This window comes from Notolepis coatsorum, assembly GCF_963971535.1.
Source record: "Notolepis coatsorum genome assembly, chromosome: 7".
Classification (NCBI taxonomy): Eukaryota; Metazoa; Chordata; class Actinopteri; order Aulopiformes; family Paralepididae; genus Notolepis; species Notolepis coatsorum.
In genome coordinates, this window is record NC_140171.1 from 160,121,263 (window position 1) to 160,136,535 (window position 15,273).

The following is a 15,273-nucleotide window of genomic DNA, read 5'->3' on the forward strand; positions in this document are numbered from 1 at the left end:
CTTTTGTTGCAACCCCAGTTATCCCATTAGTTCCCCCAAACTTAGGTCTGTTATGTTAAGCTAAGAAGTCTGCTAAGAAGCATTATTTATTATTATTTTATTTCATTGGGTTTTTAGCCCTAGTTGCACTTTTGTTGCACTTTTTTGTGTTTATTTCATGTTTTTAACAGTGCATGAAAGATTGTGTATTACTGCAAAAATTCTTTTTTTGAAAGAAATCATAATGGTTAAAAGATTTGGGTCACGACTTAATGACTAAGGGAAATGTTGGGTCCCGAGGCTAGACCAGTTGAGAACCACTGCTTTAGAGTTGTGTTATCACAACAACATGTGTAACATGCTTTAGTAGGCTGTAAGCTCTGTGCTGTTTAACGTTAGCTAACGTTACATACAGCTCGTTGGTGGATACGCAGCCTCAACAACAACATATTAACTGAAATAGCGCTTAGCAAGCATTATCCATGAGACATTCTGTTTTCCAACATGTAAGCTAAAATGTACCCATGATCCGAGTAGCTGTCATCACGGTTCCAGGGTGCTTGCTTGTGTATCACTGCTTTCTTCTTCTTTGTCGTTAGTACACAGAATGCAGTCATGGCAGACAAGGGAAATGATACTGCCCCAGCACTTCCTGTAGTGCATTTGCACAGTTTTGAATGAACGTTACTGGCTCTCTGTTTTTATACGATGCATAGACACAAAAATCCTGCGTCGACGAATTTTTATGATCGACGTCGTCGATTATGTCGACTAATCGGTGCACAATTCACATCCACAATCCATGCGTAAAGACACTTAAATGTATGCTTGAATGAAACACAATCCGGGTGCTCCAGTTAAGCAAATACATCCACAGCGGAGAATATGAAACGAATCAGAGCCAAACATATCCCCACGGGATTCACATTGGCAGTGCTCCGTTATTAAAATAACCACATAGTGTGTGTCGCGACTTGCGAGCGCCGTATAGCTATGATGACGTGCATTATTTAGGACAAAGTAAATCCATAGGTTGAATATGATTTATTATCAGCATTTTAGGGATCTGTGAGGAAGGGAGCTGGCATTTTTTTGCGAGGGAGTGGCCAGTTTATATCCAGCTGAACTAAACCTGCGCTGGAGCAGGTTAAAATGTTTCTATATGTTGCCATAGTAACAACAACAAACCTGCTAAAGCCTGACTTATGTCAAGTTATCCTGAAGATTATCCGGCTAACTCAGTTACCCACGTACGGGGAACAGGGCCCTGTTCTCTAACATGTGTTGTGTTTGTCTCTAGATCAGAGACTGGACCTGAACAGACTGGGACCCAACGACAACGACACTGTGAGAGGACAGATAGTCGGTGAGACGCACACACACACACGCACACACACACACACACACACACACACACACACACACACACACACACACACACACACACACACACACACACACACACACACACACACACACACACACACACACCTACACACACACCTACACACACACACACACACACACACACACACACACACACACACACACACACACACACACATGCATACATACATATATACACACATACATACATACATACATACATACATACATACATACATACATACTGTACATACATACATACATACATACATACATACATACATACATACATACATACATACATACATACTGTACATACATACTGTACATACATACATACATACATACATACATACATATATACATACATACATACATACATACATACATACATACATACATACATACATACATACATACATACACACATACACACATACATACACACACACATACATACATACATACATACATACATACATACATACATACATACATACATACATACATACATACATACATACATACACACACACACATACATACATACATACATACATACATACATACATACATACATACATACATACACACACACACACACACACACATACATACATACATACATACATACATACATACATACACACACATATACACACATACATACATACATACATACACACACACAGTTGCGTGTTTGTCAAAGAAGTCAACTGACCTTAGTCCTTCAAACTAATATTGCAAAGAGTGAGAGGGGAATCTCCCATCAGTTCATTATTTCAACAAATGTACATTTAAATGTATAATTGATTTGCAATAATATAACTATAGCACAAGAGAACGTGAGAAACAGTGAAATACAGGGGTTTAGATACATCTAGATAAATGATGATTTAAATGTTAATTTGTTTATGTACTTGAGATTGGAGTGAGATAGAGAGATGCAGAGACTGAGGCTGTGTAGGAACATGTGTACATGCGTTTGTGCTGCTTGTCAACTTGTTATGCACGCCTGGTGATACTAAATCCAAACTCTGGCATTTGAAAGACAATATATGTATATATATAAATGTGCGAATTGGCTATAATAAGGTAATTTATAAGCCTGCTATTCTATATTCTATAATAATATTTCAAATTGAATTGGTCCGGATGGGAGAATTCAGTACTGTATCTACAGAACCTTCTGTTTAATCATCTTCCCTTTATTAGCTAATATTTAGCTAATCCAAAACTCTGCAGCTCGACTGCTAACTAGAACCAAAAGGAGAGAGCAGTCCAGTCTTAGCTGCTTTACACTGGCTTCCTGTAACATTTAGATTTTACTTTAAGGTCCTTCTCCTTACATACAAAGCTCTAAATGGACAGGGACCTAGCTACATCGCCAACACTCTAATAAATTACACACCAGCAAGAACACTGCGATCATCAGCTGCTGGACTACTAGAGGCTCCCAGAAACAGGCAAAAGAGGATCGGTAATGCAGCCTTTATCAACTATGCCCCAAAACTGTGGAACAAACTACCCCAAAACATCAGAGAAGCCAACTCGCTAGACATCTTCAAAAGCCAGCTTAATCTCTTTGCTCAGGTATTTCAATGTGGGGTAATGCAGGCAAATATTTGAAGATAGATATCTGCTACCACCTAGTGGCAAGGGGAAATATTATAGAAACATGAGGGTTATCCTGACACAAATTGTACTTACCTGCACTATTCTTACCCTGCCTACTTTTATACACTGCCTATCAAATTCATGTGTCGGTTCTATGCTAATTTTATCTCACTACCTCCTACTGTATGCACTGTAATTTTAAGAGAACTATTTTATCACACTTTTTACTTCTTACTGATGCACTGTTCTGTTGTATGTTAAATACCCTGTTGTATGTCCGTTCTATTTTATAATTTTTAGACTATTTTTAAACTGAATCATTTTTTTTTATCCACTTTTTCTCCCATTTTCTATATTTTTCTCCCATCCCAATTTCGTATCATCCAATTCAACCCTCCCCTGTCACGGATGCTGTTTCTTGCCTCCCACAAGCCGGCTGCAATGTGGACTAAGTCATACATAGCACAAGTCCCCTCCGGTACTTGAGGTAACAGCAGTCGCATCTTTTCACCTGCGCAGCTCGATCTCTCAGTGGCGAGGAGTAACGCGTGGGAGGCTCACGCTGCCCCCGACGCTTCCTGATTCTACTGCGCAGGCGCACCAACCGACCTGTAGGAGTCGCTGTCCACAACGCCCGATCCCCACCCATCAGTTTCCCACCCCATAATACGGCCAATGTGTATTAGTACGGGCGACCAGCTAAACTGAAAGCAAATGTGGAGCGCTGGGCTCGAACTGACGAGCCCAGCGTCTCCAGCATTTCGTGGCGAGTGCCTTGCCCACTACGCCACGTAGCCGCCCTTTAAACTGAATCATTTTAAACTATTTCTATTATTTGTATTACTGAATGAAACTGTAAACAGAGAGCCTATTGGGATGCTAGATCCTAATGTGAAACACTGTGATTTACCATACCTTGCTATCTGTCTATCTTTTTATGCTCATTATTATTATTATTATTATTATTATTATTATTATTATTATTATTATTATTATTATTATTATTATTATTATTATTATTATTATTATTATTATTACCCTACCTACTTTCATACACTTCCAATGAAATTCACATGTTGGTTCTATGATGTTAGAGTGATGCTCTGTTGTTGTGATTGACACACTGCTCTGTTGTTCTATAAGGTAACTTAGAACTGTACTTTGTAAAGAAACTCAAAGTGTTAAGAGCGATGGACTGCTCTGTTGTATGTTAGAGCGATGGACTGCTCTGTTGTATGTTAGAGCGATGCTCTGTTGTATGTTAGAGCGATGGACTGCTCTGTTGTATGTTAGAGCGATGGACTGCTCTGTTGTATGTTAGAGCAACGGACTGCTCTGTTGTATGTTAGAGCGACGCACTGCTCTGTTGTATGTTAGAGCGATGCACTGCTCTGTTGTATAGGGGTGTACAGTGCGACATATATATCGCACGTGCTACAGCAATAGCTGTCTGTGCGATGGATGGATTTACTTCAGTAGCACTGGTGCGATAGGGATTCGGTTCATATAGATACTCTTATTTTGAAAATCCTGTAGCGGGTCTCATTTCTGCCCACGCGCAGCTCCAGCTAGGCTCCGAAAGCTAGCAACGTTCAGGTGCATATGATAATCTTATTTTGAAAAAACTCTTGTGACAACTCGACGAGTCGTATCCGCCCTATCCGTGCTTGTGCTTCTGCATTATCTGCAAGCAGAGCAGCGCGTTGGTCGGTTGGTGCGCACTGCTGCGTTAACACAGCAGTGCGCCTACACGTCCCGAAATAAGTCCGTGGTGTTTTTTCTTTCTCGCAACGGGTCAAATGCATCTACATGCTTTGCACCGTCGCCATTCCTTTATGCGCACATCGCCCGAAATTAACGTTTATGTACCATTACAATCACTACAACGTTAGCAAGCTAACAAGCTAATCCTGATCAGAGGTGCAGAGCCAGCAGACACAGTGTGGACTGGGGAAAGGGAAATGGGGGGCACTCTCTCCCCTTCCCTGTGTGTGTGTGTGCGTGCGTGCTTTTGGAAAGACGATGAAGTCACTAGTCAGGACTCAGGACAGGAGTATATTATAGTAAACTGAGGATGGACAGATAATGATGATATTCAAATATAAACAAGTTTCGAGAGGAGTGGAAGTTTGAAGACAGACTAGACTACAATATGATGCGGGGGTGGTGAGTTGAAACAGTGTGTGTGAATGTATGAATGAAAACTTTATTTAACAGATTGCAGAATGGGTACAGTACGGCTCAATACACACAATTGTTAAGGGGATGCAGACCAGAGAAAGACGTTTGTCTTGTTTACATCAGGGTCCCCCATTGTGTGTGTGTGTGTGTGTGTCCCAACCGACCCCACTTCTATGTTTCAATAAATTATTTGCATTTAAAACTAACGCAGACTCATTCCTTCAGTCCACTCAAAATTATGCTAATATTCCTTATGTTGTTTATGATATTAATTGAAAATAGCATATGAGAGTATCATAGTAATAATAACACATGGCGATATACTAAATGACAGCCAAACATGGCACTGCAACTAAATAACACAAATACAATAGGCACATTTGTGACTGTTACAAATATAACACGTTTTATACTTGTGCTACAAGATTTTGGCCTGTGCTACAAAACTATCAACCTCTGTAGCACCAGTGCTATGTGCAAAAAAAGTTAACGTACAGCCCTGTGTTAGAGCGATGCTCTGTTGTATGTTAGAACTTTGTAAAGAAACTCAAAGTACTAAGAGCGATACACTGCTCTGTTGTTATATATTTTTTATTGAACAATCTTATCACACTTTTTTACTGTCCGTTCTATCTTATTATTTTTAGCCTATTTTAAACTGAATCAAACCGCACTTTTTTACTCTATCTAATCTATTCTATTTTATTATTTGTATTGCTGAAGAACTGTGATTTGCCTAACCTATCTCTTTGTATTTAAATTTTTTTTTTTTTATTCTCACTTATGCCTGTATTTTTACTGTTGTGAAGCACTTTGAACTGCAACCTCTGTATGAAAAGTGCTATACAAATAAAGTTATTATTATTATTATTATTATTATTATTATTATTATTATTATTATTATTATTATTATTATTATTATTATTATTATTATTATTATTATTATTATTATTATTATTATTATTATTATTATTATTCATTTCCTTAGATTTTTTGTACACATGATCTCAAGAAGGTACTGCACGAGATCAGTGGCAGTTCTTCATGTCTGGTCATTATTAGCATGGTGTTATTCACTGTCAAAGATGCAAAGAAAAATCATAATTAGTGCTGTCAGGCGATTAATCTTTTTTTATCTAATTAATGACAGGATTTGTAATTAATCTAATAATTGCATTTTAATCACATAACCATTTTAGGCCTGATATTTTATATTCTATAATCATATTTCAAATTGCATGTGTCCGGATGGCAGAATTCAATACTGTATCTACAAAACCTTCTGTTTAATCATCTTCCCTTTATTCATTTGCTTGGATTTTTCAGGTCTGGTCAATTTTAGCATGGTGTTATTCACAGTAAAAAAAATCTTTTTTTTAAAGAATTTAATTGATAATCTCATTTGGTTCATTACAATTTACTCAAGCCTAGTAACAGACACAGTATTTCTGACACTGGGAATACATTCCCTGAGATCCATTATCCATTTATACATTTTTAGTTAATTTTCATAACGCAATAATTTGCTGTGTAATTAATTAATCTAATTAACTGGTATAATTGGTATTATCGCAACTGGGATTGTTCCAAAGCAAACAAGTCAACATGTATTCTACATGCAGGGTGACATGCAGCGTAACGTGAATACATAGGCCCTAGGGGAATAGGAGTGAGTGTTTTAATGCAACTGATTTCCATTTTGACGCAAATGCAAATACATCAGAATCGTCGTAATTTAGAAATGGAGAGATTGCATACGTCTATGAATCGGCGTCTTTTTACGATTAATCGTGCAGCCCTCCTCACCATAGTGCTTCAGGGGTTGACACCATCTGGGTTATGGTGGTGAAATTGTACAAACGTACTTTTTTTTTTTAGTCAGACTAATTTAAGTTAGAACACTTCAGACTTGGCGGTTATCTAACAGACTCTGTAGAGCGCTTTGTTATCAAGTCCACTTGAATGTATAACATGACAATGTTTAACTGTTTTCGTCTCCTGTCTGTCTGTCTGTCTGGTGCAGTGAGCCTCCAGTCCAGAGATGGCGCCGGGACGGGGGGACCCGTGGTGGACTGCAGCCGTCTGTTTGATAACGACCTACCTGACGGGTCAGTATGTTACTCATTATAGTTATTATGTTACTGATTGCATTGTCCTTGGATAAGAGTCTGAATGTTTAACCCTTTCACTGCCACACGACAGCCGGTTAACCCTTTCACTGTGACAATACCGAAGGTTAGCCCTTTACTATCACACAACCGACGGCGATGCTCCATCATTAGCATCATTAGCGCCGCGTGATGAGCACTTCCTCATGTCCCCTACCGATGTGACAAAGTTTTGCAAATCTAATGTTCCATCTACCGTGACCAAAATGGCTAGAATGATACAATATGTCTTATCATCAACTCTCCCCCCGGATTATAAAAACAAACAAGTTATCTCTTTATACTCTGAGGCTTTCACACATAATATTTAGTGGTGGGACTCAATGAATATTTGTATTGAATTATTTCAAGACTTTATAGCTAATTAATCTAAATGAATAGCATTTTAATCGCATATCAATATTTTATGCGTAAAGCAACATTTTTCAGTTCAAATGGATTTTGGTATACGAGTGAATCAATGAATATACATACGTTTAAGCAGCAAAATCCTGTATTAGCTACTACACAGACCAACAGATCAATGTTCAGTGTCACTCTCATGAACAATTTTCACTGTGCTCCCCACTCGATCCATTCTCCCATCTCTCACTCACGCTTGCATACTGGGACATACACGCACGCACACGTGCACATAGGCATACGGACACACACACGCCCACGCACAGGTACACATGCACACACACGCACACAAATAAACAAACAAACAAACAAACAAACAAACAAACAAACAAACAAACAAACAAAATAAATAAAAAAAAATAAGTCCTAAGTAAATGAGTAATACGAAATAAAAGTGCAAATGTTGGTATTGTAAACAGTGAGAGGTTATAGCACTCGGTTGCTCACACCCGCCTGTCGATGCCCACCCCGACACGGAAGGGTCCAACAGCCATGCGCAGGCAACCAGGCACTTACACGCAGACAAAGAGCCTCAACAGATCAGCTAATCTAATCTGCTGTAGGAAATGTTTCTAGACTCTGGCCTCCAGGCAAAACAATACATAACATAATTTATAACTAGGGGTGCACCGATATATCGGTTGGGTATCGGTATCGGCCGATAAGTGCCTTGTTGACTGCCATCGGCCTATCGGCCGATAAACTCAGATTTGCCGATGGCAGTGGCCGATAAATATCCGTCAATTTGTGTCGCGTCAATCTGGCCCACACCTTCAAACATTAAAAAAAGTTTCAGTCAAGCGACCTGCACAACGCCGTCCCCACACACACGCGCGCTACTGCATCAAAGTTACTTATGATTAACAAAGGCATTCGTTTTGTGGCATTAACGTTACATATAGTTACACGTTCAATAACATCAGCATATTTGCCCGAGTCGACCATAGCAAGCATTACTCATTCATATCTCTCACTTCCTTCCTTTGCTCAGAGAGCCCATACTGAATTGTACCCATTCTGCAATCTGTTAATAAAGTTTTCAATCAGACAAATGTATAGAAAAGCTTTTATTATAACATTCTAGGGCTGCACGATTTTGGGAAATAATCTAATTGCGATTATTCTGACAGATATTGCGATTGCGATTTGCGATGCGATTATAACATATTTAAAAAAAAAATTACAAGAAGAATGTTGCTGCTTTCTGTAGTCGGGTCCCAACTGCAAAATTACTGTATTACCCTGTAGTATACACTTTTACTATCATGTAGACTATTCTGCTTTGTGTTTACATGTGATGTATTGTATACATGCACATTTATTATGTTCTTGTGTGATGTATCGCACATTTTATTGCTGTGTGATGTATTGCAAATGTTATTGCTGTCATCTTGGCCAGGTCTACCTTGCAAAGGAGATCGTGTATCTCAATGGGACTTCCTGGTTAAATAAAAAAAAAAAATGTTTTTTTTTTTTTTTTTTTTTTTTAATTGCAGGCTTGGCGATTTGATAATTGCATCATTCCAAATCGCGATTTCGATTAAAAAACGATTAATCGTGCAGCCCTAAACATTCATTGCAGTAAAATCATTATGCCTCGTTTAGTACTCCTGCGGAGCGCTGGTAGTCTACTCGTGGGCCACAGGGAGCTAACGTTATTAGCTATGTTGTTGATCTCTCGCAAAAATCAATGGCGGACTTCCCGGAAGTAAAAAAACGAATAAGCGCTTGCCGATTGGTGGTAAGAACAGCAGGAGGTGGGTGCTAGCGGTGTGATGTAATTGGCAGAATCGACTGTCAATCAAAATTATTCTGTTGTACCTGACACGACACATGCATTGCAAACTCAGATTATGGAGATATTACTGGAGAACATGGAGCTTTGTTTGAGAGACATACAGTGAGTGCTGTCTCTTAAACTCTTAAAACTCATAAACTTTTTTGTCTTTTTAGTCAAGTTAGTCTGTTGAAGATGAAAGCCAGTGGGTATTGTATGACTCAGACTTCAGCAATAATCATGAGCATTATAAAATATATAAAAAACACACATGGCATGATGGAATACCATAAACATATTTCTTGATGTTTCCTTTTTTAAGTAAGTAAAGAGGCCTATGTTCATATCGGTGAGCACAATTTGTAACACAAAAAGAGAGACGTGTAGCCTATTTATTTATTTAATATTTTATTTATTCATTTTATTATTATTATTTTATTTGTTGCCATGCCTAAAATAATAGTCAAGCATAGGGCTAAAACATTTTCATAAACAATAATATAATTTTTTGTTATATGGTTATAATAAAAGCCTTTCTATACATTTGTCTGATTGATTGATTGAAAACATTATTAACATATTGCAGAATGGGTACAATACAGTACAGCTCAATACAACAACAGTGCTAAGACTGGAGGATGAAGACCAGAAAAATACTTTCGGCTTTTTTACATAAGGGTCCTCCATTTTCAATTCATCAAAACATTTAGAGACATACAAATATACAGTAGTAAAAAAAAATATATATATATATATATGAAAAAAAATATATAGAATTTTCACAAATATCGGTATCGGCCGATTGTGTTAGTTGAACAGTGTGTGTGTGTGTGTGTGTGTGTGTGTGTAACAGCTGGGAGGAGAGGAGAACGGCCTCTGGACGCATACAGTATCTCAACCACATCACACGCACCACACAATGGGAGAGACCCACCAGGTATGTGTATACTCCCCCTCTCTCTCTCTCTCTCTCTCTCTCTCTCTCTCTCTCTCTCTCTCTCTCTCTCTCTCTCCTCTCTCTCTTCTCTCTCCCCCTCTCTTCTCTCTCTCTCTCTCTCTCTCTCTCTCTCTCTCTCTCTCTCTCTCTCTCTCTCTCTCTCTCTCTCTCGCTCTCGCTCTCGCTCTCTCTATCTCTCTCTCCCCCTTCTCTCTCTCTCTCTCTCTCTCTCTCTCTCTCTATCTCTCTCTCTCTCTCTCTCTCTCTCTCTCCCTCTCTCCCTCTCCCTCTCTATATCTCTCTCTCTATCTCTCTTAGGACAAGTGCATGACAGTACGGTTAGTTAGGGTTAGATTTTTTTTTTTATTGTTTTTTTTTTTTTTTTAATTCATTTAATTTAATTGGTTACACTTTACAAAGCTAGATGCAGACAACGCTCGCTGCGATATTATATCTTATATATATATTAACAAATTGTTCTAAATAAATAATAATGATAATAAATTATTTGAAGTTTGGACAAATGTTTTTACAACTGAGGTAGGTAGATAACATTTTTAGAGACTAAAGTACCGAAAAAAGGTACCGTTGGGTACCGGTATCGATTCACAGGTACCGGTATCTGTTCAAATGTGAACAGTACCCAACCCTAGCTGAGATATAGATCTTTAAGTGTGTGTCTCTCTCTCAAACACCATCTTCAACCTCCAACACATGATATAACACACACTCACGTTCTCTTTATCGCCCCCTAAGGCCAGCGTCGGAGTACTCCAGCCCGTCAGGACGTCCGCTGAGCTGCGTGGTGGACGAGAACACTCCGGTGATGACCCCGGTGAACGGGGCGGTGGCCAGCATGCCCCCGGGGGAGCCACGGGTACCGGAGAGGAGAGTCCGCTCACAGCGGCATCGCAACTACATGAGCCGCACGCACCTGCACACCCCCCCCGACCTGCCGGAGGGCTACGGTGAGATACACCCCACTGATACAGGAGACACACAGAGACACAGGAGACACAGACACACAGAGGGGACACACAGGGGACACACAGGGGACATACAGAGACACACAGAGACACACAGAGGACACACAGAGACACACAGAGACACACAGAGACACACAGAGACACAGAGACACAGAGACACACAGGAGACACACAGAGACACACAGAGACACACAGAGACACACAGAGACACAGAGACACACAGAGACACAGAGACACAGAGACACACAGGGGACACAGAGACACACAGAGACACACAGAGACACACAGAGACACACAGATACACACAGGAGACACAGAGACACAGAGACACACAGAGACACAGAGACACACAGAGACACACAGGAGACACACAGAGACACACAGGAGACACACAGAGACACAGAGAGACACACAGAGACACACAGAGGACACACAGAGACACACAGAGACACACAGAGACACACAGAGGACACACAGAGACACACAGAGACACAGAGACACACAGAGACACACAGAGACACACAGAGACACACAGGAGACACACAGAGACACACAGAGACACACAGAGACACACAGGAGACACACAGAGACACACAGGGGACACAGAGACACACAGAGACACACAGAGACACACAGGAGACACACAGAGACACACAGAGACACACAGAGACACACAGAGACACACAGAGACACACAGGAGACACACAGAGACACACAGAGACACACAGGAGACACACAGAGACACAGAGGACACACAGGGGACACAGAGACACACAGAGACACACAGGAGACACACAGAGACACACAGGAGACACACAGAGACACACAGAGACACACAGGAGACACACAGGAGACACACAGAGACACACAGAGACACACAGGAGACACACAGGAGACACACAGAGACACACAGAGACACACAGAGACACACAGAGACACACAGAGACACACAGGAGACACACAGAGACACACAGAGACACACAGAGACACACAGAGGACACACAGAGACACACAGAGACACAGAGACACACAGGAGACACACAGAGACACACAGAGACACACAGAGACACACAGAGACACACAGAGGACACACAGAGACACACAGAGACACACAGAGACACACAGAGACACACAGAGACACACACAGAGACACACAGAGACACACAGGGGACACAGAGACACACAGAGACACACAGGGGACACAGAGACACACAGAGACACACAGAGACACACAGAGACACACAGAGACACACGGAGACACACGGAGACACACAGAGACACACAGGGGACACAGAGACACACAGAGACACACAGAGACACACAGAGACACACAGAGACACACGGAGACACACAGAGACACACAGGGGACACAGAGACACACACAGACATACAGAGACACACAGAGACACACAGGAGACACAGAGAGACACACAGAGACACACTGAGACACAGAGACACACAGAGAGACACAGAGAGACACAGAGACACACAGAGACACACATAGACACACAGAGACACAGAGAGACACACAGAGACACACAGAGACACACAGAGACACACAGAGACACACTGAGACACAGAGAGACACACTGAGACACACAGGGACACACAGAGACACAGAGAGACACACTGAGACACACAGGGACACACAGAGACACACAGAGACACACTGAGACACACAGAGACACACAGAGACACAGAGACACACAGAGACACACAGGAGACACACTGAGACACACAGAGACACACAGAGACACACAGAGACACACAGAGACACACAGAGACACACAGAGACACACAGGAGACACACAGAGACACACAGAGACACACAGGAGACACACAGAGACACACAGAGACACACAGAGACACACAGAGACACACAGAGACACAGAGACACACAGGAGACACACAGAGACACACAGAGACACACAGGAGACACACAGGAGACACACAGACACACAGAGACACACACAGCGACACACAGGAGACACACAGAGACACACAGAGACACAGAGACACACAGAGACACACAGAAACACACTGAGACACACAGGGACACACAGAAGACACACAGAGACACACAGGAGACACACAGAGACACACAGAGACACACAGAGACACACAGAGACACACACAGAGACACACAGAGACACACATGTCAGGTACAGAGACACACAGAGACACACAGAGGATGCGGAGCTAATGACCATCGGTTGTGTGATAGTAAAGGGTTAACCTTCTGCCGTGTGGCAGTGAAAGGGTTAACCGGCTGTCGTGTGGTAGTGAAAGGGTTAACTTATATATGACTGTGACGGCACCACAAATTTGATTTGAATGTGAACACAAATGGATTACCGTTTGAAACAGACCAAATGATATTGATATGATTTTTTTTAAACTCAAATTTGTATTTGCAGTTTTAGTTTACAAACATCAGACAATACATCAGACAATACATTCAAATAACAGAAATAATAAAGAAATAAGACCCCACTCTCCGGGTCAAAACGATGGTCCCCCCCCCCTTCCTGAGCTAAGCCCGTTTGGGACTCTCCTATATCCCAGGTCCGCTACGTGCGGAGCCGAGCCCCCAGCGACACGGGTTCCTTGAATTGTGTGGGCCAGGCTCAATAGAGGAGAGGATAGGGGACTCCCCCCCCCCCCCCCCCCCCCCCCCCACCGAGCCCAGCCCGTTACCTCCCATGTCCCCAAGAGCCCCCCCCCACGCACACCGATCCCACAACACACAAGGCCCCCCTGGGCAAAGCGCATCCGCTCTGACCCCCCCAATAGGCCTCCCCAAGAATCAGAGCACCCCCATATCCCAGGCCCACTAGTAGGACTCCCCCATATCCCAGGACCACTATACACGGAGCCGGGCACCTGCAACACGGGTCCCTTGAATTGATTGTAGAGGAGAGTGCAGGGGGCCAAGCCCGTTACCCTCCCATGTCACAGATAACCCCCCCCCCCCCCCCTCCGCACATCGACCCCACACGCACATCAGACCCCACACCACACAGACCCCACCCGACCGCAACACGCAAGGCCCCCCCTCTCCCGGGTCGATCCGCCGATATATCACTATATACATTTATGAAAAAATAGCACTGACAATACAATAAGAAAAAATTATAAAATAAGCCATATGTTTAGCACTCTTTTCCCCGTTGGCGGTTTGGAGGAGAATCAGCTCTCCTGTTGAAGAAGCCCCCCCCCCCATAGAGACGGAGATATCCCCCAAAGGAGATTCTCCAAGCCTCTCTTCATGTCCAACATTTTGAATTCTTGTCCTTCACAATTGTCCATGTGCACATTCAAAGCAACTGCTATTCTAACATAACAATTGGCACTTCCCAGGTAATTCTTTTTAACCCCATTTAACCCCCGTTGGCGGGCTGGAGGGGTAAGGCTCTCCTGGAGAGGGCCCCTCCTATAACGACGGAGATTCCCCAATGAAGATTCTCCAATGTCCCTATTATTGTCCAACATTTTCTTTGAATTTTTATCTTTCATATGATAGTACAGTTCCAGAGCTCCCGGTCAGGTCTCCGAATGCTTTCCCCATGTTCCCCGTCGTCTTAGTTGTGCGTCATGTGTGTTAGTGTCTACAGTTTTGTCTAGTACGTGTTATTTATATTATATGTCCCGAATCAAGTGCCAATTTTCCCAACTAATGTGTTTACCTTGTCTGTATTCCCAGTGGTCTGTGTGTTATCTGCAGTGTGTCTCGAATCATAACATCCATTCACTATCAAATAATATGTATATGTGGTATTGAATCTTGGTCAGTGTGTGTGACCTCAGTGCTCGAGTCCTGTTGGTGTGTGAGATCTCGTT

General features: G+C 41.9%; 1 protein-coding gene across 1 annotated transcript in view; it reads left to right on the forward strand.

Annotated features, from left to right (window-relative positions):
- LOC311231828 (E3 ubiquitin-protein ligase SMURF2-like) overlaps positions 1 to 15,273 on the forward strand; it is a 208,372-nt gene that overhangs the window by 105,456 nt on the left and 87,643 nt on the right. Inside the window, exons 5-9 of the mRNA XM_084318450.1 lie at positions 1,280 to 1,345; positions 7,187 to 7,271; positions 10,364 to 10,447; positions 11,204 to 11,415; positions 15,241 to 15,256. Coding sequence (XP_084174576.1) covers positions 1,280 to 1,345; positions 7,187 to 7,271; positions 10,364 to 10,447; positions 11,204 to 11,415; positions 15,241 to 15,256 — 463 coding nt within the window. The remainder of the gene's footprint in view (positions 1 to 1,279; positions 1,346 to 7,186; positions 7,272 to 10,363; positions 10,448 to 11,203; positions 11,416 to 15,240; positions 15,257 to 15,273) is intronic.